Source organism: Ornithodoros turicata, unplaced genomic scaffold (genome assembly GCF_037126465.1).
Source record: "Ornithodoros turicata isolate Travis unplaced genomic scaffold, ASM3712646v1 Chromosome15, whole genome shotgun sequence".
Classification (NCBI taxonomy): Eukaryota; Metazoa; Arthropoda; class Arachnida; order Ixodida; family Argasidae; genus Ornithodoros; species Ornithodoros turicata.
Genome location: NW_026999318.1, coordinates 747279 through 773161, shown reverse-complemented (window position 1 = coordinate 773161; position 25883 = coordinate 747279). Strand labels below are relative to the sequence as shown.

At 43.2% G+C, this 25883-nt stretch overlaps 1 protein-coding gene across 2 annotated transcripts in view; it reads left to right on the top strand.

Annotated features, from left to right (window-relative positions):
• LOC135372509 (putative ankyrin repeat protein RF_0381) overlaps positions 1 to 25883 on the top strand; it is a 72696-nt gene that overhangs the window by 10471 nt on the left and 36342 nt on the right. The window contains exon 1 of one of the 2 annotated variants that reach the window (XM_064606112.1): positions 17502 to 17875. The exons of the other annotated variant lie outside the window; for it this stretch is intronic. Coding sequence (XP_064462182.1) covers positions 17715 to 17875 — 161 coding nt within the window. The 5' untranslated portion in view covers positions 17502 to 17714. Of the gene's footprint in view, positions 1 to 17501; positions 17876 to 25883 lie in introns of those variants that run through there. 2 annotated transcript variants of the gene reach the window in all.

Here is a 25883-nt window from a genome sequence, read left to right as displayed (position 1 = left end):
TAACTACTGTAGTGAACTACTTAAAATAGTAGTTCAACTAGCAGTTGCCACTACATTTCTGCAAGTAGTTGATAACTACTTTTTAACTACAATCAGGTAGTTTAACTAGCAGTTTAACTACATGTAGTTAACTACTGGCCATCACTGCTTATTGTCACAAATTTTGCAAGTAAATCGAACAACTGTGTAAAAAAGTGTGTCCAGTAATGTATCGAAAGGTATATTCAGTACTGAGAAAGGAAAACATGTTTCTTGGCAGAGAATGCTTGGTGTTCTAACGGTGCAGTAGGCGAGACAGCGAGCAGACAACAGCACCCCGCAGTAAGAAGACGACGAGGACAACCACTCACGAGAGCAGACGACCACATGCAGATGACAAAGCAGTGTAACGGGTCCTGGACAAAGACGAAGGTGACCACGCACCTGGAGCACCGACCTCAGTTCCACCGGCGTGACCATGGAGATAGGCCACCGTCGTCGCCTCTCCATGGCATACCATCATCGCCGCTCTTGACGCACGTCTCGACGCTCATCCGCTGCCGGCCGTGACCCCAGAGTAACGTGGTCGCCTGCCAGTTTCAGCAGTCGCGGTAGCCGACGCCACGGCACGTTTTCAGCCAGCTTCTTGGCAGCCAACACAGCTGATGCAGCCTCGGTGTTTCTGGGATTGACCCCACGAGCTCTCACTCCCGTGCTGGTTGCGCCACCCCATGCCACGGCTCCAACGTCTGACAACTTCACCCATCATCCCCAGCAAGCCTCATCTCTTCAGCTTCCTCCCCGCTCATGAACCGTTTCACGCAATGTGTGATATCTGTGGCCATGGACATGTCCAGCAGTGCGCATCATCCGATCGCTCTTGCTCTCGTTGCTCCGCGTCTGTGGGGGAGCACTGTAGCGAGCCGTGGAAGATGGCCACGTGCCTGGAGCACCGGCCTCAGTTCCACCGTAGCAGCAATGGAGATAGGCCACCATTATCACCGGTCGGAGCTCATGTAAAGGAACAACACCTCCTCTGTATCAGTGTAGCTGGCGCAGACTCGTAGTGGAAGAGCGCTTTGATTGTTCAACCTTATGTTCATCTGCAGTTGACTCTTCAGGAATCACATACGTTGGGTGAAAATATCTGGCATGGGCAGATCACCGGTGGGTGTTCACATATTTGACGCTGAGCAAAGTTTGCAGCTTTTTCGCTGTACATGGCTTCATGGTGGTTGGCCTGAGGGCGACGAGCCGACTTCTGCTTAGGAAGAGGAACGGGCAGCACCACAACTTGCCCTCACCGCCCCAAAACAAGGTGTGCTCCACACTGTTGGGCAGATTGTGCAAGGGAAGGAGCTTTTCTCACCCACAAGGGTGACAGCTGTCTTGTGCACCAGGATTGTACGCTGCACTCTTGCTTTTTTGCTGTTACGAGGCGTGTTCAGGTGAAACCGGGACTTTCTGTATCCTGAGTGAACAAATGGCTTGCGCTACTTCTTTTGCGCCGTTTTCACACGCGACAGGCCTCCGCGTTCACCACGTGGTGGTCCAAAGTTTGTGCAAAACAGAAGACACGTGCTGGACAAGATGGCTGACATCGAGGTGAGCGCGCACATGGAACAGCGAATTGTCATGCAGTTTCTTGTGAATGAAGGCGTAAAGTCATCTGAAATTCGCAGAATACTTCAGGCTCAGTATGGCCACGATACACTTAGCCGCAGCAAATAAGTTTGAGTGGTGCAAACGGTTCCGAGACGGCCATACATCGGTGCAGGACGATCCCGGCCGGGGCGGCTCAGGGCCCAGTCTCAGAGTTCCTGAGAACATCCAACTTGTGGAGCGCCTGATCCTCAAAGACCGACGGGAAACATGTCTCGAACTGGCTCGAAAGACTGACCTTTCTGTGGGAACATTGAACACTATCATTCATGAACGCCTCCAGTTTCGGAAAGGCAGGCCTCCTTACCAAAGGAGTCCTCCTCCTACAGGACAATGCACGCACGCATACCGCGCATCTCACGACACACACCTTACAGGAACATGGCCGTGAATTGCTGTCACATCCTCCTTACAGTCCAGACCTCGCCCCCAGCGATTTCCGCTTCTTCCGGCCACTGAAGGCGTTCCTTGGGGGCCGCCACTTCAGCTGCGACGACGAAGTCAAGAATGCGGTCCGATCATGGCTGCTACGCGCCGGTAAGGATTTCTACGCTGCTGTCATCCAAGCTCTCGTTAAATGCTGGGACATGTACATTAGTGCAGCTGGAGATTACGTTGGAAAAATAAAACTAATTTCTCGCCTCTAAGTTCATTTTACTTTTGCGAAAAATGAAGAGTCCCGGTTTGACTTGAACGCCCCTCGTAAAATATGTAGCCCGGGGCTTGTATCCTGATTGCCTGATGATTTTTTGTTTTGTTTTTCAGCCCTTCCATGCTCCTTACACCTAGAGCAGCATGCCGTTCATTAAATTGTAAGGTTGAGTGTTACCCGACAAGCACCATGAACTCCCTGGTCACCTTGGCAGACCAGATCTAGCGCTCTGCTAACCAGAAACATTTACAGACTATGCAAAATATGGTAGTCACGTGTAAGCACATTGGCTAGCCCTAGCTAAAGTAGCCTGCATTGCTCAACCTGCAGTCTAAAAGACTTCGCAGTTATAAAAATTTCAACAATTTGTTCATGTTGAGTCCAGATATCACTTTCTGAATCGAAACATTTCAATCTCAATCAATCAAATCATTTGCATGCAGCATTTGCTGTGATGATCTGTTTTCCTCCTGCTTTCTAACACAAAAGGGAAATATCTGTTTTGAAACATGATCAGGCAACCCCTTAGCGACAAGGACAGAGGACATATACGGACAGCGTTACACTAGCTACAGTCCCTAGTGTAACGCTGTCTGTGTATGTCCCTGTCTGCGTCGCATTGCCTGATCATGTTTCAATGTACAAACCAACACGCTTTGCACCTTCTCCCCTTCAACTTACCATGCTTAATACCGAGCCAGCCACCACATTAACAACCTTTGCATTCCAGCGGGCTCAGATACCCAGATGCATGTATTTCTAGCCTTCATTTTGTCAGCTCTGCAAACATTTACATCGATCAGAGCCGTCGTTAGAGCAGTCGTATGTGTCGGCGGTTTTCCATAATGTGTATCACATAAAGGCAACTACGAGCAGGTCTCCCAAGTGTGGCCAATGTCAGTGATGAACTGTGCTTTAGAACAAAAATGGAGAAGGTCCCAAGTGGAGAAGATGCGTATGTTCCCTGTGCTTTCTGCCAAAGAATAGCTACGTGTAGAATTTTTAGAAGATAACAGGTCCTTGCTGGACTTACAAATGTATCTTTGCCGCACAAGATTCTTTTTTCTTTGGACTTTGCACATGCATTTCTTCTTTTTTACACCATATAACTGACAGTTAGGCTGACAAGTCCTCATGCAAGCACCCTTTCATCACCAGGTGACAGAAATTGGCAGGATAATTCCTGTCTGCCCTGATGCAGTCAAGACATAAAAAGATCACCATCAGAGGCTCTGACATGCAAGATCATATTGATATTCTTATCGATATTACCAATATTTTATGCCTGTGATGTTATCAATACTTTTAAAATAGCGATATTTAGCTATAAAAATATCAGTGTTCACATCAGTACTAATATTTCATCGATACAGATATCGATATGCACGCTGACAGAAATAACAGTAATTCGGCAGCTACTGCGCACAGACAAGTATATGGAAAACGGAGTGGATCAACGAGTTTATTAGCCAAACTCGATGGCTTGTTTCGCCATCTCCCTCTTGATTTGGTTTTGCGACACGATGCCGATATTTCCTGTAAAGATGTGATGTGCATTGGGGGAAAATTATGTTAGTTCCTAAAGTTAGTGGATCGTCCAGGGCTGCATTTCATGTCGAACTAGGCATTGGAATCTGCAGAACGAGTTCACCAAGCTCGCAACGCACACAGCAGACGAAACTGATGATTTTGTATTGCTGGCGTGTCCCCGTATGCGCAAACATATACTCCTCGAGGAAGAAAGAGGAGGAGGCAGGCAAGATGGTGCAGATCAGAAGAGGGTGGCATCCTCTGCACACACCTAAATTCTTGCACTAATTATTCCTGAATCTTTCTGATGCAATAATCGAGGACTTATTGGTCCTCGTAATGCACTCTGTTCGTCGGTGTCTTGATCACGTGCCTCAGCGGTAATACGCATACAAGATAATAAAACAGGGGCAACATTTTTTCAGTTGTTCAAGTAAGGAGGGGGGCGGGGGGGGGGAATATACATTTATTAAAACTAATGGCATGCTGGCTTTTCGAATATCGAGATGTCCATATTTCTTTTTAAAATACCGATATATGGATAGATATATGAATATTAAAATATGTGCATATATATTCTAATCGATTTTATAGATTATTTTTTCACAACTTTGATATTTATTGATATTGAAAATTTCGATATTTTTGCATCACTATCTCCTGGCCCAGATTTCTCAGGCGACGATGCTGCAAACAGTGTTTCTTCGTAAACAACAAAGAGAGTGATGAAAGTACGAATAATCGAGAGACACGGGACATGCAGACAAACACTTTTTCGTGTTTTTTTGCGTGTCCTGTGTCTCTCTGTCATTCGTTATTTCATCATCATGCACAAGTTTGTTTGCACCCTTTCCCTTTTGTCAAACAAAGGGAGTAGCTGATTGTGCGTCCCCCTTGTACTTGAGGCACTCAAAATAACTCAGGGAGTGTGTGTGTGTGTGTGGGGGGGGGGGGGGGGGGGAGTCCTGCTGTGGTGGTGTAACTGTAGCATCCCTGATGGGAAATCAGGAAGGTCCAGGTTAGTTTCCCGGCATCAGCACCCTTTTCCTGAGTTATTTCATTTCATTGATTTCAGTGTTTCTTCTTTCACTCCTCCAAATTTCCAGGCAATGAGTCTCCACTTGGATGAGCTTGACAATGATACAGTTTTAATTTAAGACAAATGTCCATCGGAAGTTTTACATACTTTGCTTATTAAAGCAAGCATTTACTCATTTATTTGTGAACATAACTGCAAATATTTGCACAATTATATTAAAGGGTGCCTCGAGACCTACCGGAAGGCATTTGTGATTAGCCTTTGTGGCATTATAGTCGAACCTGTTGCTATGATTCCTGCAATTTTTCTTTTGAGTACGCTGACATGTAACACTTCACATGGCCATCAACATTGCATTTTGCAGGAGGTAAATAACCACCTGCCTTAATTATATGCTGTCCCCTTTCATTATCAAGCAATGATATGCATTCCTCTTGTGCAGTGTTACCAAAAACAGCATTCACGATGCCACACCAGCAGCTATGTAGTTGTAAAAGTGTTGTTAGGGGCATTGTGCAACATGTGCCTGCTCATATCAGCCCAGTCAATATGCTGGATGTACACAAAAAAATATGCTGCATGCAGTTCTCATTACATGAGGAATCTGCTTGGTTCCTTTTCTACTATTTTCCTCTTTGGAGACGACTCACAAGTAAGGATCGCTGGTGGCCTCACATGTGTATCAGTGATTGATGCATATGGCGAAAGTTTACAAAATCAAGACTCGCAAAAGTCCAAAGTTTGCTCTCAAAGCTCCTTCATTCTGGACAAAAGTTAAAGGAGCACTGAGGTGACCCCCCCATTTTTCTTTTTCATTTTTTTTTTTCGGTGGAGAGTGTTCTCCAACGAATAAATTGAGTTCCTGCAAAAGAACGACGAGCGCAGGTGACCTACAGAGCGAGCGTGAGGGCTCTGTTTCGCACACGTTTGAAAAATTCTTCTCGTGAAAAGAGCACATCGCAGAACGAGAGGACGTCTTGACGTATACTACTTCTGTCACGTGACGAGTGACTTACAGTGGCACAGCTCGAGCGTGCATGAGCAGCGCGTGAGCAGCTAAGAAAAAGCAAAGAAACAGGGCAAAGTGTCTCCAATACATCACGCGAGAATCGTGACGTATTGGAGTGAATCTGAGAGATTCACAGTGAGAGAATGGAGAACAGTGAATCTGACATTCACTTCGTGTCGGCCGTCCGCGGCTGCTTTCTCAGACTGGTTTTTTGTAAATTCCATTGCACAGCCATAACGCACCGGAGAGTGAAAATAGTTTGCATGGTGACTCCTGGTGGACAGCTTGACAGATGAGGCAGGATCTTGAGCGACGTTAAGTGTCACCTCGTTGCTCCCTTAAGGGTTCCTTAACTTCATGACTCATGGAAATGATGGAAATGACACTTTGTTTGCATGATACGCTTCATTTGTGAGATAACATCCTTACGTATAAAGGGTACTGCTGTACATGGCAGCACAGACTACTACCGTGCAAATGTGCGACCTTTATTCAATATGGCAGTGGGAAATGAACACTTAAGGACTACGTAAACAATGACAAATTTGCCAAGGCAGGCTACAAACATGGACCACGCAAACACGTAAGCCTCAGTGCCCAGAATGGATTCAGTCAAGGACTGTTTGTTTTATAGCTTGTTAGCATGCATTATGAGCCTAACCAATGTGAATATTAAGGGGGCGCAACATCCTTTCAACTCTATAGGATTCCCTCGTGCCAAGGCCCTCCCTAGCACAGGGTAAATATGAAACCTCTGTTCATGTTCTCGTCCCTCTATGGTCCTCAAACTCAAGGAGATCCATCACTTAAAAAAAAAACCTTTTGGGGACAAAAAACGACTGCACCGGCAAGGTCTCAATCTGTACCACCAGCTCACTTGCTACCTCTCTATCCTCTCCAGGGGATGTTGCCTTCTTCATGAAACTTCCCCTGCAGAAGCATTACGTAAGAAAGATTGCACGACAATAGCCAGAACAAGGCTTTAGGAGTAGAATTTACATGTTTACTCTTCCTGTTCAGCTACACATATATGGTCAGGGTGCCTATCAATCTGGAAAACCAGGAATTGTTGGGGAATTTTGCTGCGACTGGAAAAGCCAGAAAATTGTCAGGGAATTTGCAAGAAAGCAGCTAATGTCAGGGCATATCGCGAGCAAGTGCAGTGGCGATGCACGGTGAATCGCGAATCATGACCTGTGGTTCAGAGGCCGCCCCCACAGCAACGTTGCCACGATTGTAGCAATTCACCAATGGACAAGCTCGGAGGCAGAAAAATAGGGCAGCCTCATTATACTCAGTATAGCAAAGCAAAGTATTATATATATAGCATGTATAGTTTCAGTTTCAGTTTATTTATTTAGCAGTGCACAATACACATTTGAGGTTGACCCTGTAATGCAGTCCCGTTTACAAACACTTGTTCTAGCACAGTAACAATGGTCATGTGGAGCATGCACAGTCAAGGACACATGGATAATATTTCTTAAACAACAAAGAACAATTAACTTTTGCGTCACAACGGAAGAGATAAGGTAACAGCTACACGCCATTTACACGCACACCTTTTACAAACACTTGTCCCAGCACAGTAACATTGGTCGTGCACAGTCAAGGACGCATGGATAATATTTCTTAAACAACAAAGAACAATTAACTTTAAGTTACAACAGAATTGATAAGGAAGCGGCTATACGAATGAGGTGTAAAAGCAGCATGCCGACTGTATCGCGATATGCAAAGTAACAAAATAATGTAATCGGTGCCTATGATAAGGCGCACAAGTGTGCTTTCAGACGTTTACTAAATTAACTTAAATTTGTGGAAGCCCGTATGTCGTAAGGAATTCCATACTTTTGGCCCCTGGCAAGCAATAGAGTACAACAAATAGTTTGTTCTTGGAGTGGGAATAGTAAGGGTATATGGATCTTTTCGCAATAAATAGGGTGAGGTATATAAAGAAACCTGCACGTGCTGAATGTTCATGCCATGAAATATCTTAAATATCAAAATGCACAATCTTTGCTCTGCCAACTTATATGCATCAAACAAAGACAATGCATTGAACGCGAATGTGACGCTGTCATTAAAATGTAAGGAAAGAATTACACGTAATGCACGTTTTTGCAGAATGTAGATTGGCCGCAATATAGTCTTATACGCAAGTCCATAAACTTCTATTGCATATCTGATATGAGATTCAATTAATGATTTATATGTTAACAGCAAAAGTTGAACATGAAAAAAGAGACCTTAGCATCGATAAGGCATAGATCCCTGATGCAATTTTTTGTCTCACGTGGGAGACACGATCCCGCCAAGATAGGTGCTGATGGAGTACAACTCCAAGGAACTTTATCGAAGTAATGCAGGGTACGATGTGGTTTGATAGCTTGAGACAGTGGTACTGTGTGTCAATGGGTTTTGACGTTGCAGAAAAGAGAATGTAATTTGTTTTATATATTGGGAACAAGTTTATTTGAAGATAACCACTGTACACATCTTTCAAGTGTTGTATTAGCTTCGATAAAGAGGGCATTTATTGACTTACCTTCAACAGATATATTGGTGTCGTCTGCGTAGAGTATTGATGTCGACGTACCGGCTAAATAATCGGGGAGATCATTTATAAATAAAAGAAAAAGGAAAGAGCCCAGAACTGAACCCTGGGGGACACCAAGTGAAATCGAGGACATGTATGAGTGGTTGCTGTCCAGGCTAACGTATTGGAGTCGGTTACTTGAAATAACTTTCTATAAGCTGCAAGGGGGTACCACGTACGCCATACCGGTCAAGTTTTCTGAGTAAGAGCTGATGGTTAATTAAATCAAACGCCTTACTGAGATATACAAATATTCCCATCGTATATATCTTCGAGTCAATATTCATCCTAGTTTTTTCTGTAATAGTAGCGAGTGCAGTGGTAGTGGATCTCCCTCTTCGAAATCCGTATTGGATGCAGGAGAAGTCTGTTGGCGATGAAGCTTCTAGTCTATTTAGTGTGATCCTTTCCATAACCTTGCTTAAAGCAGGGAGGACCGCGATCGGTCTGTAATTATTAGCCATTTGTCGATTACCTTTCTTGTAGACAGGTACAACTTTCGCGATTTTCAGCTCGTGCGGGAATATTCCTTCTTGAAACAGGCCGTTCATTACTTCCGCCAATGGCGTTGATATCCAATAAGAAATGCGCTTTAGTAGTGAGATTGGAATATTATCGTGTCCGATTGATTCTGTTTGTTCAGGCTTCTAATAACAGTGTCCACTTCTGTGGGATCTGTCGGAGTCAGAAAGAAGGTCACGGGATTGCGACAAGGAAACTGGGGGCTGTTATGATCACGTGGTAGAAATGATATCTTATCAGTGATGTGTGTAAAATGTTGATTAGAAGCATCTGGCCGGGATCCGTAGCCAAGTCGCCTTTCTCGTCAATTAGGGAGTTGATCTGAGTTCCTGCATGCCCTCTGTGTAAGGCAAGGTGGATTGCACTCAAAATTTTTTTGCCATCATTTCCTGCATCTTGCAAAGTTCTTTCAAAGTACCTTTCCTTAGCTTCCTTTAAAAGTTTCTTTAAAATGTTGCTACACACTGCGTGTCTATGTCGCAAGGATGAGTTCAGTGGGTAGCAACGACATTTTTTGTAAAGGTTACTTTTATGTTTAATACTTCTCAACAGTGCACACGAGATCCATGGATGTCGAGTAGAGTTGCTTTTCGAGCTAACGGCATTTCTCAAGGAGCTAGTTATAATGCCCTGTAACGTATTGTAAAAATATGTGAATTTCTGAGAGCCCCTCTCCCACTCCGAGAATGACCACTGAAAACGAGATAATTTCTCCTCAACTAGTTTATAGTTGATATGAGGCTTGGTGACGGTTGGGGCATAAGTCAGGCATGGACAGTTGTTATTGCTTGTTAAAAAAATAATCTCATGATCAGATATATCACACGCTACAATGCCGCTAGATATTGGATTTTCTGCCAAGTTAGTTAAAATATGGTCCAACGCATGTGCCGTTCACGAAGTTTCCAAATCGCGTGTATGACGTTATGAGCTGTTTGTACCCATATGCACTGTAAATCTCATTGTATCTTTGTGTAATCGTATCACTTTTCAAGATGTCAATATTCAGGTCGCCAATAACAAGTACATTCCTTTTGGTTTGCCAACACTGATACAGGAATCTATCAAGCTCGTCTAGGAATTGTGACAAGGAACCTGACGAGGAACGATAAAATACGCCGATAAGAAGTGGCGTGTTACGGTGTAAACAAGCAGGCATGAATGCATGGGAAGTCTCAACAAAAAGCGTGTCACAAAGCGGAATGGAAAACATAATGTCCTGCCTCACAGTATATTGGATACCTTCTCGAATATAAAGTGCGACACACCTCCATGTTGTCCTATTTTCCTGTGAGAACTTTCGAAGTTAAAGCCGGGCATAGAATACTAATAGGAGTGGTTTGCATCATGTAACCACGTTTCAGAAAGAGCAAAAAATGACATTCCAGGATTTAGCGCGTTAATAACAGACTGTAGCTCGACGTAGTGCTTCGGAAGACTGCGAATATTTAAATGCATGATAGAGTGGGATGATTTTGTTAGAACATGTTGAAACTCATCTAATGCTATGTATACCATCCTAAACCTTAAGAAGGAAAAAAGGAAGAAAGGACAATATAGTAGAAAGTGACACGACCGCTATGGGGACTGCATCACAGCCCGTTGAGGTCAGATTTATTCGAGATCCGCTTTGCTTTAGAGCCCTCTTTTTCCCTTACATATGTGTGGCCATTTCTGACCCAAACATAAGAGTAATTTGTTTTCCTTTGCAAACTGTCTAGTTTCCCAGAGCAGTGCTTTGTTGGAGGCAGTTAGGTTTTCGCGAATAAAGGGACGGTTGCAGTCGGCGTTCTCACTATCGGGCTCTCTCTGTTTTAGTTTTGATCGATTTTCCAGCCACGTATCTCTGATCTGCCTATCTTTAAATCCTATAAGAATAGGTGCTGAACGACCCTCCTTTGCTGGTAGTCGGTGCGCAGCCTCTATATCCTGTTTTGGTAGCGGGGGTACCTGTAGTATGGAAGCGACACTGTCTATGATGAGAAGAATGTCTTCATTTTGTTTCTCTGGGAGGTCACGAATTTCTAGATTTAGACGGCACTCATACTGTTCGAGATCTGCCACAGTTCTTCTTAGCGTAGATATTTCACCGTTGGCCTTATCAAGCTCTTGTCGTAGTGTTCCTATGTTTTCCTCCGGGGTGGTAAGCGCAGTACTATTGCAGTTTACGCGGCTTTCTAGCTCATGATGACTAGCAGAGAGAGCCTCAAATTTAGACTCGAGCGTCACCATGTTCTCTAGTACTTCTGATGTCTTATTCCCGTTACGTTTGATTTCGATCAGAATGTCGGACAAAGACGGCTCGCTGGACTGCTTGGATAGCGTCTTCGTATGAATAGTGCATGTCGGGCATATCCATAGCTCGCGCTCTTTTGCCGAGAGAGATTTCGAGGAAGTCTTGGTCAAGTTCGAACATTTCCCCACATGGTAATAGTTCAAGCAACTTGAACACTGGATACTATTAGTGTCCGGAACAACGGCTTGCATACACGATAAACAAGTAACTTGATCATGAGTATTCATGTCTAAGCACTTCAAGAACGGTCTTGTGGGTGAAATAACGGCATGAACAAGACGTAGGCTTATTGTTTGGGCTCACCTAAAAAGTGCGAACAGGAATTTCGTCAGGACCACAAGACCGTCTTGATCGTTAAGCCTGCCTACAGTTCCTTGACCTACGCTATCTCCCTATCATGCATGCTGGACATACTGTCCCAGGTCTAAAAAGGCAGTTCTGCCCTTCGACTCCTGCCACTCAAAAGTTGTAAAAAGGGCCATCGCCTCAGCGTCCCTTGGGGCTGCTTTGGACAGGTCATGCGAACCCCATGTAGATGGCAGTTTTGCAGCACAAGTGATGGAGCTATGCGAAGGGGGTTACCCAGTAGGAATGCTGTATGAGATTTCTGAAACACTCTTGGCTAAGGTAAAAGCTGTGGCCAAGAAGGAGCACGATAGGTTACCTGGTCGACCGGTGTCCATACCGTACGTACACAGTATGTCACACAACTTGAATAAAGTGGGAGAGAGACATAGCGTACCTGTGGCCCTCTCAGCGCCAGTTAAGTTAATAACTCTTTGTGGTAAGGTGAATGGTTCTCCTACAAAAAGGGGCTGCCAGATTTCGCACAAGAATGCCTCGGTTGAATGCAGGCAGAATGTGGTATATCGCATTCCGTTAACATGAGGGAGGGTTTACATAGGCCAGACTGCGCGCTGCATTAACAGTAGACTGAATGAACATAGGGCGTTGGTCCGGAGCACCACTCCATCAGGACACGTGGCTCTTCACTGCAAGACCTGTGGGTGCTCCCCGCTATTGAATAATACCACAATAGATCCGTATATCATTATGTACAGTTACCAACTACCCCGCATTTCTACGCTCGTTCAGTATACTAGGTAATTTCTTTTATTGCACCCAGAAAACCAGAGACATTGGTGAAATGTGCAACAGAAAATTTTGGTTTTAAAGTCTCGAGAGAAAAATTTTCTCGACTCTTACTATTGCCTTTTCCTGTAAGCTTCTGGGACCTGTTGCCCAGCGGCCAGCGCGACTGCCTTTCTCGCCTCCAGCAGTACAGGAATGTATTGCAATGTACTGTAATGTACTGCTATGAGATATGCGCAGTGGGGACACTGCATTACGTTAGCCAGTAGATATGGTTCTAGCTCCTTGAAACCTTTGAATGCCCTGGTATTTGAAAATGCCATTTTGCAGTGTCTGGAAAACCCTGGAATTTTTCACAGTCCTTGAAAATTCATGATTTTGCATCCTCTTCTTGTTCTGGTGGTGCTGTTCCGCTTGTCCGCAGTCAGAACTGTAGTCTCAAATCCACACGAGTTAGCGCTGTTTGCAGCTGGAGTCAGCAGCAACCAGTTAACGGTGCCTTTTGTTATATTAATCAGTTTAATCTGCTTTATCTGTAATATTAATCTGTCCTACGATCTTTGATTCGGGAGTCGTGGTCATGTTTATGAACAGAAAACTACTGTACAGTCCCCCATGTATTCCCCCGTGTGATACTCGTAGCTTATTAGTATTTTTTGTGAATTAATGAAGCCTATGTATATAAAGTGTGTTCTACATCCCAAAGAAAATGCTGGCTCATCCTTCAAAGTTCCTTGAAAGACACCGGAATTTTTGTTTTAAAATTCAGTGGGAACCATGAATAGAGCTGAAGAGAGCCATTTACTGCTGTGTGTTTCATTTCTAAAGATAACTCTCCTGTTAGAACAATGTCACTACAACATAAAAAATGGTCATGCACGGGGATATATAAAAGTACACATCAAAAGTCCAAAGTACTGGAATACTCTTCCGCAAATTTAATCGCTTCAGAAGAACAGCACATACTTAGCACATCCTGGGTGTTCCACCTAACATGTCACAAAAATATGTTTAAAAATCTGCTCGCCTGAAAAATTGTGAGGCCAGCGGTGTTTATCTTCCGCAAACTTTTGCCATGACAGAAAAGCGCATGCACTTTTCACCCGCGAGAAATTGAATTTTCTGGATTCAACTCTGAAATCTGCCAAGCTAATGCCATGTTTTTTTTTTTGCTGGAAACAGAAAGTGCATATCCGATTTGCCCCCTTCTATCATAAAATAGACTATGTACTAAAGTGGTAATACCTGAGAAAACACCTGCAAAAACCATCATTTAGAGAGGTGCAGATTGTCAGGCCATTCTCGATTCTCCGTCAAGTTAATGCAACAAAGAGACGGCGGAAGAAAAAAAGAAAGAATGTGACCCTCCCCTTCCTGTTTCCTTCTCACTGTTTTTTCAGATAACCATTGTGTTTCGACGTTGTTGCCGTTATTAGCAAATGCATGGAAGAGGAAACTGAAGTGTCGCGGTAACGGAACTGAGTGTGGCCGAAAAAATGGCGTCTCTCGAAATGATGGCTTTCGGATTTCCTTTGCTTTTTTTTTTTTTTCTTCTCCTCATTTACCATCATTGTAAAAGGGAACTTAGTTTGTGATGGAATGGGGTAAATCCGACATGCACTTTCTATTTCTGGCACAAAAACTTGGCATTGGCTTGGCAAATTTCGGGGTTGAATTTAGAAAATTCAGTTTCCACGAGACTGAAGACCGATCAAAGTGCAGTTGCGTCATGACAAAAGTTTGTGGAAGACAAACACCATCCACCTCATACTTTCATTTCGGACGAGTGGATTTTTAAATATGTTTTTGTTCCACGTACGGTGAAACACCCTGTAGGATGTTCGTAACAAAAAACAAACTAAGTGTCCGGTTGGACATCCAAAGTAACTCATCACGTACCTTGTAGAGCAAATATTGCTCCTGTGATGCATAGTATTGCATATAGATAGTGCAACCACCGATACACTCATGTCTAGTGCTGTCAATGGCTTTCTAGAATGGCGCGGTGGGATAATCAGTAGGAAGATAACGAATGTCTCTGTTTGATCTGTGGAGCCGACAATACTGAGCGTAAAATGCGAGTGAGCAAAAGCAAAATGCTGGTAAAATACAAGTTTAACTGCAGGTTTAAAATGCAGACCGAACTATGTCCACATGTCCCTCGACTAAAATTTGGCAAAGTGCAAAATACCTGTATAGGCCTGGAATATTAAGGGGACTGTAAAGTGAAATACAGCCGGGTGATTTCATTTCGGTTCAGGCAAGGTGGTCCCCTTCTGTTGTTAAGGTTCTTGTGATTATTTGTTACGTGAAAGCACCAGTGACCACCCCTGTGATGAGCAATAGCACGGGCCTCGGACTTCCGAAAGCAGCGGTTGTTGAGGAAAAAAATTTAACGTGCACTGCGTGAGCGTCAGCGATTAGCCGAGCTGCGCTGCTGTTTCACAGTCCTAGCACATTCAGGGCGCCTCATTCGCTCTACGTAGAAGTGAGAGATGTGAGGCTCTTTTTGTGCACTGTACTCATACAGGACTGAAACATTATTGCTAAAATGATTGTGTGCTCTGTGCCACAATATTTGTATAAAAAAAAATATGGCATAGTGCAATTTTGCTCAAGCGTCCCTGCCTTGAGAGAACTGATGTTCTGAGGCTGGAACAAGGCGTGGAACTCGCTGAGGAGGCGTGTTAGCTTAGCTCAATTGGTAGAGCCCTGGACCGGCAATCCAGAAGATGTGGGTTCGAGTCCTACACCCGGCTAACCTTTTCAGTGACTTTCATCTTTCGTCGTCCCTGCCTTGTTGCAAGAAAATACACATCTGAAGTTAATAAGTTTTACATTGAACGAAACACCAGCTCCTGTGGCATAGTGGTTAAGATGGTCACTTCCCACGCCGAGAATGGGAGGTGACACGGGTTCGAATCCTGTCACTGGCTGTGCTGTATGAGGTTTTCTCTGGGTTTTCTGAAAACTTTCCAGACGAATGTCGGCACAATTCCCCCTGAAGTCGGCCCAGGAAGCATACTAACCTCCCCCTGTCCCCCACTCCTTCCTGCTGTCCTCTCTTCATCTGTCCACGTCTGTACGCTGCTCATAGCCACGATTGCTTTGCGGCGCTAACACAGAATCAAAAACAAAAAAACATGGAACGAAAGCATATTAATAACACTTTCAAATGATACATTTAGTGGACAGATATCTTGTGATATTGAAGTACTATGTAACGCATTTGAAACAGGCTACTAATTACTATTAAACCTGTTTTGAAGGACACCAGAAATCATGGAGAAGTTTGGTTTAAGCTGCTCTAATGGTTGTAACCTGTGAGAAATATCTCTGTGATGCGCGCCATCTGTTGGCCTTTCTCTCTCTCCACATCTTTGAGGCATCCGCGCCTCCGCCATTACCCACAGTCCCGTGGGACCTGCGGCAGTATAGTGACTAGAAGATGAAAGCTATGAAAGCGCCCTTAATACTTGAAAACTGTGTACAAAACCTCACGTCCGTGCAATTTCTACGGGTGTCTGATTAATGTTCTAATGTTCTGGGATGTACCAACCGTTCGCCTTTGACGACGAAAGGCACACTGCTTCCTGCCGACCACCACAACCTACGAGACGACTAACCCAGTTGCTCGTGTTTTCAATAGATGGCGCGCGAGTCGCCCCAGGGTCGGCGCGTCTTGAAGCGCTGCGAGTTTTGATGAAAGAACGGATAACCGAGAGGCACGGGACACGCAGACAAACACGAAAAGTTCTCAAACACAGTAAATGGTTTAATAACAAGAAGCCTCCTAAATACCCAACAACTCACGGAGGGGAAGGAGAGGGAGAAAGGACGGCCTATTTACACAGTTCCCGCGCTGTGTTATCTCCACTGTCTCTTTCAAAAGTCTTTTCCACTTATCCCTTTCCTTGGACAAAACCACAGCTAAGTGTTACGGTTACGTCGAGTATCTCGCAGCATGTCAACAGACTTGTTCAAGCAGGGTATGACGTGCAGTTCATTGCCTCCAGGGCTCTTATTCTCTTACGCAAGCTTGATGTACGGCTGGACAGCAGCCATGAGAACGTCGAGACAACATAGTTGTCATACAGTATTATCATTCCATCTCCCACAACATTTTATCTGTTGCGAGGGATTTCGGCTTGAAAGTGTTTTTTTTCTAATGTCTTCAAGTTGAGTAGATTGACTCCATTCACTGTCGTACCAAAAGGATGCACTGTAGATTGTACTTCTGTAATGGTATCATGCATGTGTGCTATGGCTTATTCTATTCCTTTAAGTTGTGGTTTTTGTTATGCGAGGCAGACTGGACATTGCTTGACCAGCTGAACTTACAAAAAAGCCATGTAGTCTCTAGTGAGCTCATTGAGCATCTTCGGCAATGCAACCACTGTGAGCCTATTTTCAACGTACCAGTGGCTTTGTCAAAGGAAAAGGATAAATGGAAAAGTCTTTTGAAAGAGACGGTGGAGATAACGCAACGCGGGAGCTGGATAAATAGGCCATCCTTTCTCCCTCTCCTTCCTCTCTGGGAGTTGTTGGATATTTAAGAGGCTTCTTGTTATTAAACCATTTACTGTGTTTGAGAACTTTTCATGTTTGTCTGCGTGTCCCGTGTCTCTCGGTTATCCGTTCTGACATCACTATGCACCAGTTAGTCTGTGCCCTCTCCCATTTGTTGGCCTGCAAGTTTTGCCTGGCTCAGCAATCTTTGAAATTTGATTGCTCAAAGAATGCTCGATGCCCAAGTTATGAGCTTTCAGAAAAGCGCACGGTTTCAACACATTTGCTATTCACTTTCCAGTCACTTTAACGTGGATGACTGGGGGAATGTTTAAGAAAAAAACAAACAAAAAAAACTCAGTGTTTTTTTTGTTTTTTTTTGCCTTCCCTGTCTATGCCAGCATTATAGGAAAGCGTTTTGTGACTTGAAATTCATATTACACCACAAAGCAGCAAGGGTGAACGAGATAACTGTGGAAAGGAACAAAACGTGAAGCTCACAGCAGATGCCGTATCGTATATCCGTGTACCTTCGCAACACACCACGTCCCCCTTATCTGCGGCCAGAACATTTGAGTGCCTTATCTAGTGCGATTTCGCTTAGGAAAGGCCAGATGTGTAAAGAGGGGGGAAGTCTTCTCAATGCTGTCTGCTGGGTCGGGTAGTTGCCACAAAAGAATTGCTTCTTCGATGTAGGAAATGAGTTCAACTTTGTGTCCGGGCTGGGCTCCTCTTTACGGTGTCGTCACTGAAGGCCTGCATTGTTGCTGAAGCTGTCGTGGTGCCATCTGTGTTGCAAGAGGAAGCCAGTAGGATTTTGACAGCATGTCTAAACGGTACATGAAGAACAGACTGCTGTTTGAACGCCGTATCAAGCAGGAAATCGATGGTGGCTATGGTGATATGCAAACGGAATGTGGGGCACAGTATGTGTGTCGTGGTCCTCAGCCGAGTAAAGCGAATGAGAGTGTTGACGTGAAACGGAGGTGAGTTGAATGAAGCATTGTGTAGGCGTCTTCTCTTTGATATATTCAATGCATCTTACGGGGGCTGACATCATTGAATGACAATGTTGTAATGTTCCAACTAGATAGAGACATGCTCTACACATATAATGTTTCCTGGTGAAGTTTTACTGCGTGTATATATGGAGCTGTATGTGTTTCTGGGTTTCACACAAGATCACTGGCAACAGTTCCTGTCTTGCTTAGAAATGCCACATTTTATTTCAGCTACATTATTTATGAAAAATTTTGCTTTCACAATCTCTGTCCACTGCACGTAAAGCCATTCTAACAGAAGAGTCCCCAGTAGCATCTCTTGGGGTACTAGGTCGGTAATTGCTCTCAGATGGGGGAAGCCTTTACTTTCGGTATATCATTAGTAAGCCATAAAGCATGTAAGCCGTTGCTCAATAACTCACTGTCTCCCTTGCTTCTGCTTGCACTTTCAAGAAGGGTATAATAAAGAAAATAAAAGTAGGGGAAATAAAATGAAGGAAACAAAATAAAATAACACGACAAAAAGGACAAAGTTGAGGCTGTGCAGGGCACTAAATAACTTCATGCTTGGCGGATAAAGAAGTGTGTGTGTGTGTGTGGGGGGGGGGGGGGGGGGGGTAAGATCACAAGACAAAGAAATTGTCATGTACAGGATCACTTGAGCAAAATTTATATAAGTATACAAAATGATGGAGGATTCTGCAATGCAGTCCTAGGTGTAAAATTTAGATGGCTTAATGAATATGAGGAACTTATCCTTGTTTCTGCAGAAAAATGTTCTCTTATCTCACATTGCACTTTTCTTCAAACATATTTTGTGCAACATTCCTTCTGTGCAGGGCCCTATTAAAATAAAATTACTTGCTTCCATTGTCACGCTCACGTTCTTTTCCAAATCATTCTTCTGCTGCACTGCGCTGGACTGATCTGTCTTTGCGATTAACTTCACCAGAATAACAAACCCTCATGATTTTCATTGTAGCATCTCTATTTTGTAATTGTTTCATATCTCTGTTTATATTCTTCTAACGTGTACTTAGATACACCTCGTCATTCATGTCAAGACCTTTTGTCATGACACATTTTGTTATGTTACTTTGATATATAACATGTTTTGATTCTTCTTGCTAGTTGTACCCCCCCCCCCCTCCCCCTCATCTAAATAGCCTTGTACCCTTGGAGGTATATTGAAATAAGTAAATAAATAAATTTACTTGAGCACTCCCTAGATACTGGAGGTTAGAAAGGGATTAGTTGGGGGCTAGACAGGGTTTATATTCCTCTGGGTCCTCCATCTCATATGTATATTGATGTTCGTTATCTTAATCTCAACATAAACTTCAACTGCAATGACCAGAATTTATGAAGTTCTCCTCTAGTCTCAGCACGCACACAGTTTGTACGATTTTCTCCTTTCTGACTGTTATGTTTATTCTGGTTGCCTTGTATATGTGCACTGCTTACAAATGATGCTCGAGGTATGATGATATGTTGCTATGAATCATACAATTAACATTTTTTGGTAAAACTTGTTAATTGAGGAAAGGAACACTCTGCATTCAGGGAATTTCTCTGAGGATCTAATTTAGGCAGTTTTCTATGTTGTCGTTTCCAGTGAATTATTGCTAACAGTGTATTGCTAACAGAATAAAAAAGTATGGATTTTAGAATTTGCAATGTTTTCAAGAATTTCAAATAAATTTGTTTGACAGAGTCAGTGTGGCCTAATAGAGAAACAATTACTTGTAGTAAGTAGAAAAAGTTCTTGAAATATGAGTACGATCAGCCCTAAGTTTCTTTTCTTGTTTTTTCATGATAGCTTTTCAAAAGGATCGTTCAGCATATTACATTAAACATCACGTATATAAGGTATTTAGTGTGAGACTTTTTTAGATTATATGCCCTTCACAAACTCAGAAGTTAAAAGATGCAGTATATGTTGTCATCACTCCCTATGCATAAAATTGGATGCTGCACATCTCTTCAGTTGCTAGAAGACAAAACAGAAAATGAAAAGTAGTTACTAAACCAACATTCCTCTTGACTGTGCCTATGTGACGCTTATGTGGGAAAATATGCCTAGGTGCTAAATTCGGATTCAATTTTAGAACAGGCCAGTAGTTTGATTTGTTTTAAATACAGTCAAACGAATTTATAACAAACAGGAGACTGCAGAAAATCTTCGTTTTAAAGGTAACTGTGTTAAAAAGGATGTTTCGAAGAAAAGAATGCCTTAAATGGTAGCAATGTTGTTGATTGGTAGAACTTCATTGCTGTGATCAAGATGCATATATGATCCACTTGCTCTATGTAGTGTCTTCTTTAACCATTCATATGATTACCCTAGATTGTGCTTGGACCTCCCAAACATCACATACACATCCACCGGTGCATCAAACAAGATTTTCTTATCCTTTTTTCATACAGAGGGCACCTCCGCCCTTACTACTTGACTGCACGCACAACAGGTGGCACCTTGCCACAACAATACACTACATTTCCTTCCTATTTTCCTTAAAATAGGATTACAACAACATATATTCAAAAAATCGCAATGCCCATATACCATATGTCACACCTCGTTAACTAACTAGTGCTTGAACACCCAAACCAAACTAAACAAACCAAAATAATCCCTTTAACTGTCCCTGGACCCACATTAGTTCACAAAATAAAGTTCATAATCTTCAAATCTTCTCAGCATGCGACTCTGTCGCCTCGGCTTCTGCTCTCGCTCTTCTGGTTGTTGGACTTCCTGCTATATTGGTTGCTCCACTGGAATACTGTGTGTGTTGCCATTTCTTGACGTTCTTTCCACATCATACGGACAAAATACATCGTGTTCTTTGTCCTCTCCTTTTGCATTGACTGCCTCTTCTTTCTCCAAGAACCTCTTCAAGTGAGCTATATTCCGCTTCTTCACAACTCCCTCATTGTTCTGAACCATCACCAATGTCCCTCATTTTTCTATCACTTTCCATTTTTCTGGCAGGTAATCTGTGCTCAGCTTGTGGGGCTTTATCATTCTTCGTATCAGCTCAGAGTCTCCCACTTCCACCACTTTATCTTGCTCTCCTTCTTTGATTTGCATACTTCGCTTCATATTCTTTTCTCTTCTTGTCCTTTTTTGTCACCACGTTGTTGATGGTTACATTACTTGTCATTTGAGGAAGCTACGTCTTTATTGATCTTCCAAAAAGAAGTTCGGTTGCTGCTTTCCCTGTGATGCAGTGTGGTGTGCTTCGATATGCTTGAAGAAAAGTCACGAGCACATCTTCAAGACTCCGATGTTCCAGTCGACTAATTTTCAAGGCCTTCGTGATTGATCTGTTCAATCGTTCCACTTCTCCATTGGCTTGAGGCCAATATGGCGTGATCTTGACATGCTTGATACCACAGCACCTCATGTAGTCTCGAAACTCTTCTGAAATGAACTGAGGTCCATTATCAGTTTTCAGACTTCGTGGGTACCCAAATCTAGCAAAAGTACTTTTTAGCCATTTGACGATAGTCTGGGTCGTCGTCTTTCTTAGAATGGAAGCTTTGGGCCACCTCGAATGATAGTCTACTAAGACTACAATATAGTCATTGGTGGGCAACGGGCCACATATGTCAAGTGCTAACTCTTCCCACACTGTTCTTGGCAATGGTGTCGAGATCACTGGAGGTGGTTGATAATCAACTGTCACAAGTTGGCATCCAGCACACCTTTTTATCATGTCTTCGACATGGCTTTCCATATTTGGCCACCATACTTTCATTCTCAATAGTTATTTCGTTCGAACCATTCCTTGATGAGCTTTATGCGCGATGTCTAGAATTCTTGTTTGTAGCCCCTTGCTACACAGCTTGCAGCACAGCTCGTGTTGTATACGCTTGTAAACATTGTCTTTGTGGCTTTCTTCCCACGCTCCAATCTTGAGGTTCTGGATAACTTGTTGTAGCATCTCGTCTTCCTTGGTAGCTCTGATTAATTCTTCTTTTGAGGCTGCTCTTGGAATGGCTTCCTTCAACACAAACTGGACATAATTTTCTGTTACGTTTCTTACTGTCACGCCGTGGTCCTCGATTAGTCTTGATAACGGGTCTGCGATGTTTTTCTTGCCTGGCTGGTACACCACTTTATACTTGAATGGCGTAAGTCGCAGCAGCCACCTTTCAATTCTTGCTGAAGGTTTTGACTTGAGGCCATAAATCACTTCTAATGCCTTATGGTCAGTTACGAAGTAGGAATGTAGATGAATGGATGATGATGATGATGATGAAGTTGTTCGTAGTGCTGTGATCCTACGATGGTGGGTGGATCCAGATGATGTCTGCACTAGTTCCGGACGGGTTCGGATGTGGACGTGGTCAGGCGAAGAGTCAGAGGTGGATCGATGAAGACAGCATGTCTCATAGAGACCAGAGTTCAAGTTGAGATCCAGAATCCTTTCACAAAGCCAAGTTTCTTCTTTTAAAGGGACCATGGCATCATGTCCCGCCCACATAGTGACATCACACTAATGACCAATAAACACATCATAAATTGGGGACAACTCACTTTCCCAAATTTAATATCAATCACATCGCCAGAAACTAACGTGTGAAGATTCCATCCAATCATGGGTTGTACAACTCCCGCAAACCACAAGCAAGTACAAAATTTCAGTGATGGTAGTGAAAGTGTTACGGTTCGCAGGAAAGCGGGGAGGATTAACAGACACGGAGGTTGGCCACGCTTTTCTTTGGCTGGGAAGTAGGCCGCTTGTTTCCTGCTTCGTGAGTCCAGTCCCTAATCCACCAGCTCCGTAACTGTACGGCAAAAGTGACTCCCTATTGACGTCCGCAACTCAATGGGTATTGTGTGTTAACTCTGGCTTTCTTACATTGGGTATTCGCGGAACCTGGCCTTGGCTAAGTGGTGGCATACAGCAACACGTGGAATCGTTTACATGTTCGGGGAAGTGACAAAATTAAAATAATCACAATGTGACATACCAGTTCAAAAGTAGTACCATACAAATATAGCCGGCACCTTTCCACAGCCCATACTACGGCTAATGCCTCCTTCTCTGTCTGAGAATACCTTTTCTCAACTTCTGTCAATGCTCTGCTTAGGTATAAAACAGGCTTGAACTCTCCTCTTTGCTTTGCTTGAAGTAACACTGCTCCCAATCCTACTCCACTTGCATCTGTGACCAACCTTGTTTGAGCATTCTTGTCATAGAATGTCAGAACTGTGTCACTGGTCAAACAGTTCTTTAGACCACGAAAATCTCTTTCGTGTTGTGATGTCTATTCCTACTTTGCTCCTTTCTTTGTGAGCTCTCTCAATCTTGCAGTCTGTGTCGCTAGTTGAGGTATGTACCTAGCACAGAAATTAAGCAATCCCAGAAAACTTCGTAGTTCCGTTGCACTTTTTGGAGTTGTGACTTCTTCAATTGCTTCGATTTCCTCTGCACTTGGTTCGATACCATCTCCTGAAATTGCATGGCCCATGCGTCGCCCATTTGTCGAGTCCAAAATTGCATTTGTTTCTATTTAGTGTCAAGTTATACTCCTTGAACCGTCGGAGTACTCTAGTGAGTCTTTCGTCATGCTCCTCTTGGGATCTGCCAAACACAATTGTGTTGTCCGAAATATTTCTAACACCCTCACAGCAGTTCACGTCTTTTATCAGCTTTTGAAAAAGTTCAGGGGCACATGAAATGCCGTATATCAATCTTTTAAAGCGAAAGTTTCCAACATCTGTTGAAAATGATGTGATATCTCGCGAGGCTTCATCCAACTCTATTTGGTGATAACCTTCCCGGTGGTCCAACCCCGAAAGTACCTTTGCTCCATCCATTTGCTCCAGAACTTCATCAACAGTAGGTATAACATACCTTTCACGTTTCACTGCCTCGGTGGGAATTCTCATGTCCACGCAAAGGTGTATCTCGCCATTTGCCTTTGGCACTACTACAATGGGTGATAGCCATGTAGTGGACCCATTGATCGGTTCATTGATATCTTCTTCCGACAGTCTTTGTAACTCCTCTTCAACTCTCTTCCTTAGTTAGACGGGGATTCGCCTGTACGGCTGCGCTACTGGGGCCACGGAGTGCCTTCTCATGACGTAGAAATCTGCCTCTACTTCTTTTTGTCCTCTCGACACTCGAGTTGCGAATCTTCCTAGTAGTGGAAGGGGCTGGTCAGAACCATACGGGTACACTTTGAGATGTGATTCTTCTAAATCAAACCCATAGTTATGAAGTTTTCTCCAGTCGTTTTCATGGATGACATTCAATGAAGCTCCAGTGTCTGGAACTGCCGAAATGTTGACATCACGAAGCTTGACTTTCACAGTGTCTTGACGATCCACATGCAGTTTAAAAATTTGTCGCTCCTCTTCGTCAGACGTGTCCTGTCGGATTCCATTTTCCTGTTGACTCAGACTATGGATATGCTTAAATTCTTGTGGCTTATGCAAACCTCTTGTTGCTGCAGACCACGGACAAATGACCTTTCAAACCGCATTTTGCACATGTTTTTCCTTTTGCTCGTTGACACCACTTTGCAAAATGTCCACTTTGTCCACAGCGTGAACATTGTGTAGATGACCTCTGGTTTAAAAATGTTGATCCCAGCTTGTGTTGCATAGTCTGGTACTGCCCAGTCTGTGTTCTCTTCTTTGTGACAGCCCGTACATCCTCCTGTCAATTTGTATGGTGTGCTTCCATCATGTTTGCTTGCTTGTTGCTTTGTTCCAGTATCTTAGCTAAATGTACGGCTCGTTCCAAGATCAAGTTTTCTTCTTGTTGAAGACGTCATCTCAAATTCTTGCTGTTGCACCCGTGAATTAACATATCCCTTATGGCGTTTTCTTTGTCCACGCTGAATTCACATTCTTGAGCTGCTACCTTCAGTCTCTGTACGAATTGATCAATCGTCTCGTCAGAGCCTTGTTGAATTTGATGAAACAGGTAGCGCTCATAAGGCACATTCTTTTTACCTTTGAAGTGGGCGTCCAGCGTTTGTATGGCAGTTGCAAGGGTGTTTCCCGCTGGGGCTTCTGCTCTCGGGGTCAAAATTATCTAGGAGTCCCAGAAATATTGGAGTTTCCAGACTTACTGGGTCCTCATTCTCGTCGCCAGATTGTAGTGTCTTCTTTAACCATTCATATGATTACCCTAGATTGTGCTTGGACCTCCCAGACAGCACATACACGTCCACCGGTGCATCAAACAAGATTTTCTTATCCTTTTTTCGTACAGAGGGCGCCTCCGCCCTTTACTACTTGACTGAAGGCACAACAGGTGTCGCATTGCCACTACAATACACTACACTCTATAAAAATACTGCACCCTTACTTCATGTTGTCATGAAGATTGCATCTGTACTACGAACTTCTTTAGTATAGAAAATGTAGTATGCTGCTGAGTTTAGTGGCGTTTTTTTTTGTGTGTGTGTGCGTATGTTGGGACTTGAGGAGGTTGTAGACTCCCATCAGGAATCATTACAACTTGCTAATGACTGTGATCAGCTGTCTTTATAAGGAAACAGCAGGGACGTCTCGATGTAATATTTTCAAGCTCAATAATATGTACATGATGCTAAAAAAATGCTGGTAAAATACAACATTACATGCGAAACCTTCACATTATACTAACATACAGATAGCTATTGGAGGTACTATAGTCCCACAAGTAAAGCATGCATGACATCCTTGTGACTGCATTTTGTGTTGTCATTCAATTTCACTTTCACACACAACAATTCAACAACACAACTATTTCGTGTAATGTTTCAGCATTATGGTTTGGTATAGGGCTCAATTAATTAAATCACAGCAATTAACTCAATTTAATGAATACAGAATTTTATTAAAACAATGCATTTAAAATGTTTCAATGATAAATTGACCACTAATAACTGATTATGAAAGACATGTTCATTACATGGCGATAAGCATACCACATTAAGTTCATTACATTGTTTTAATAAAATTGACAAATTTTGTTTTATTTAT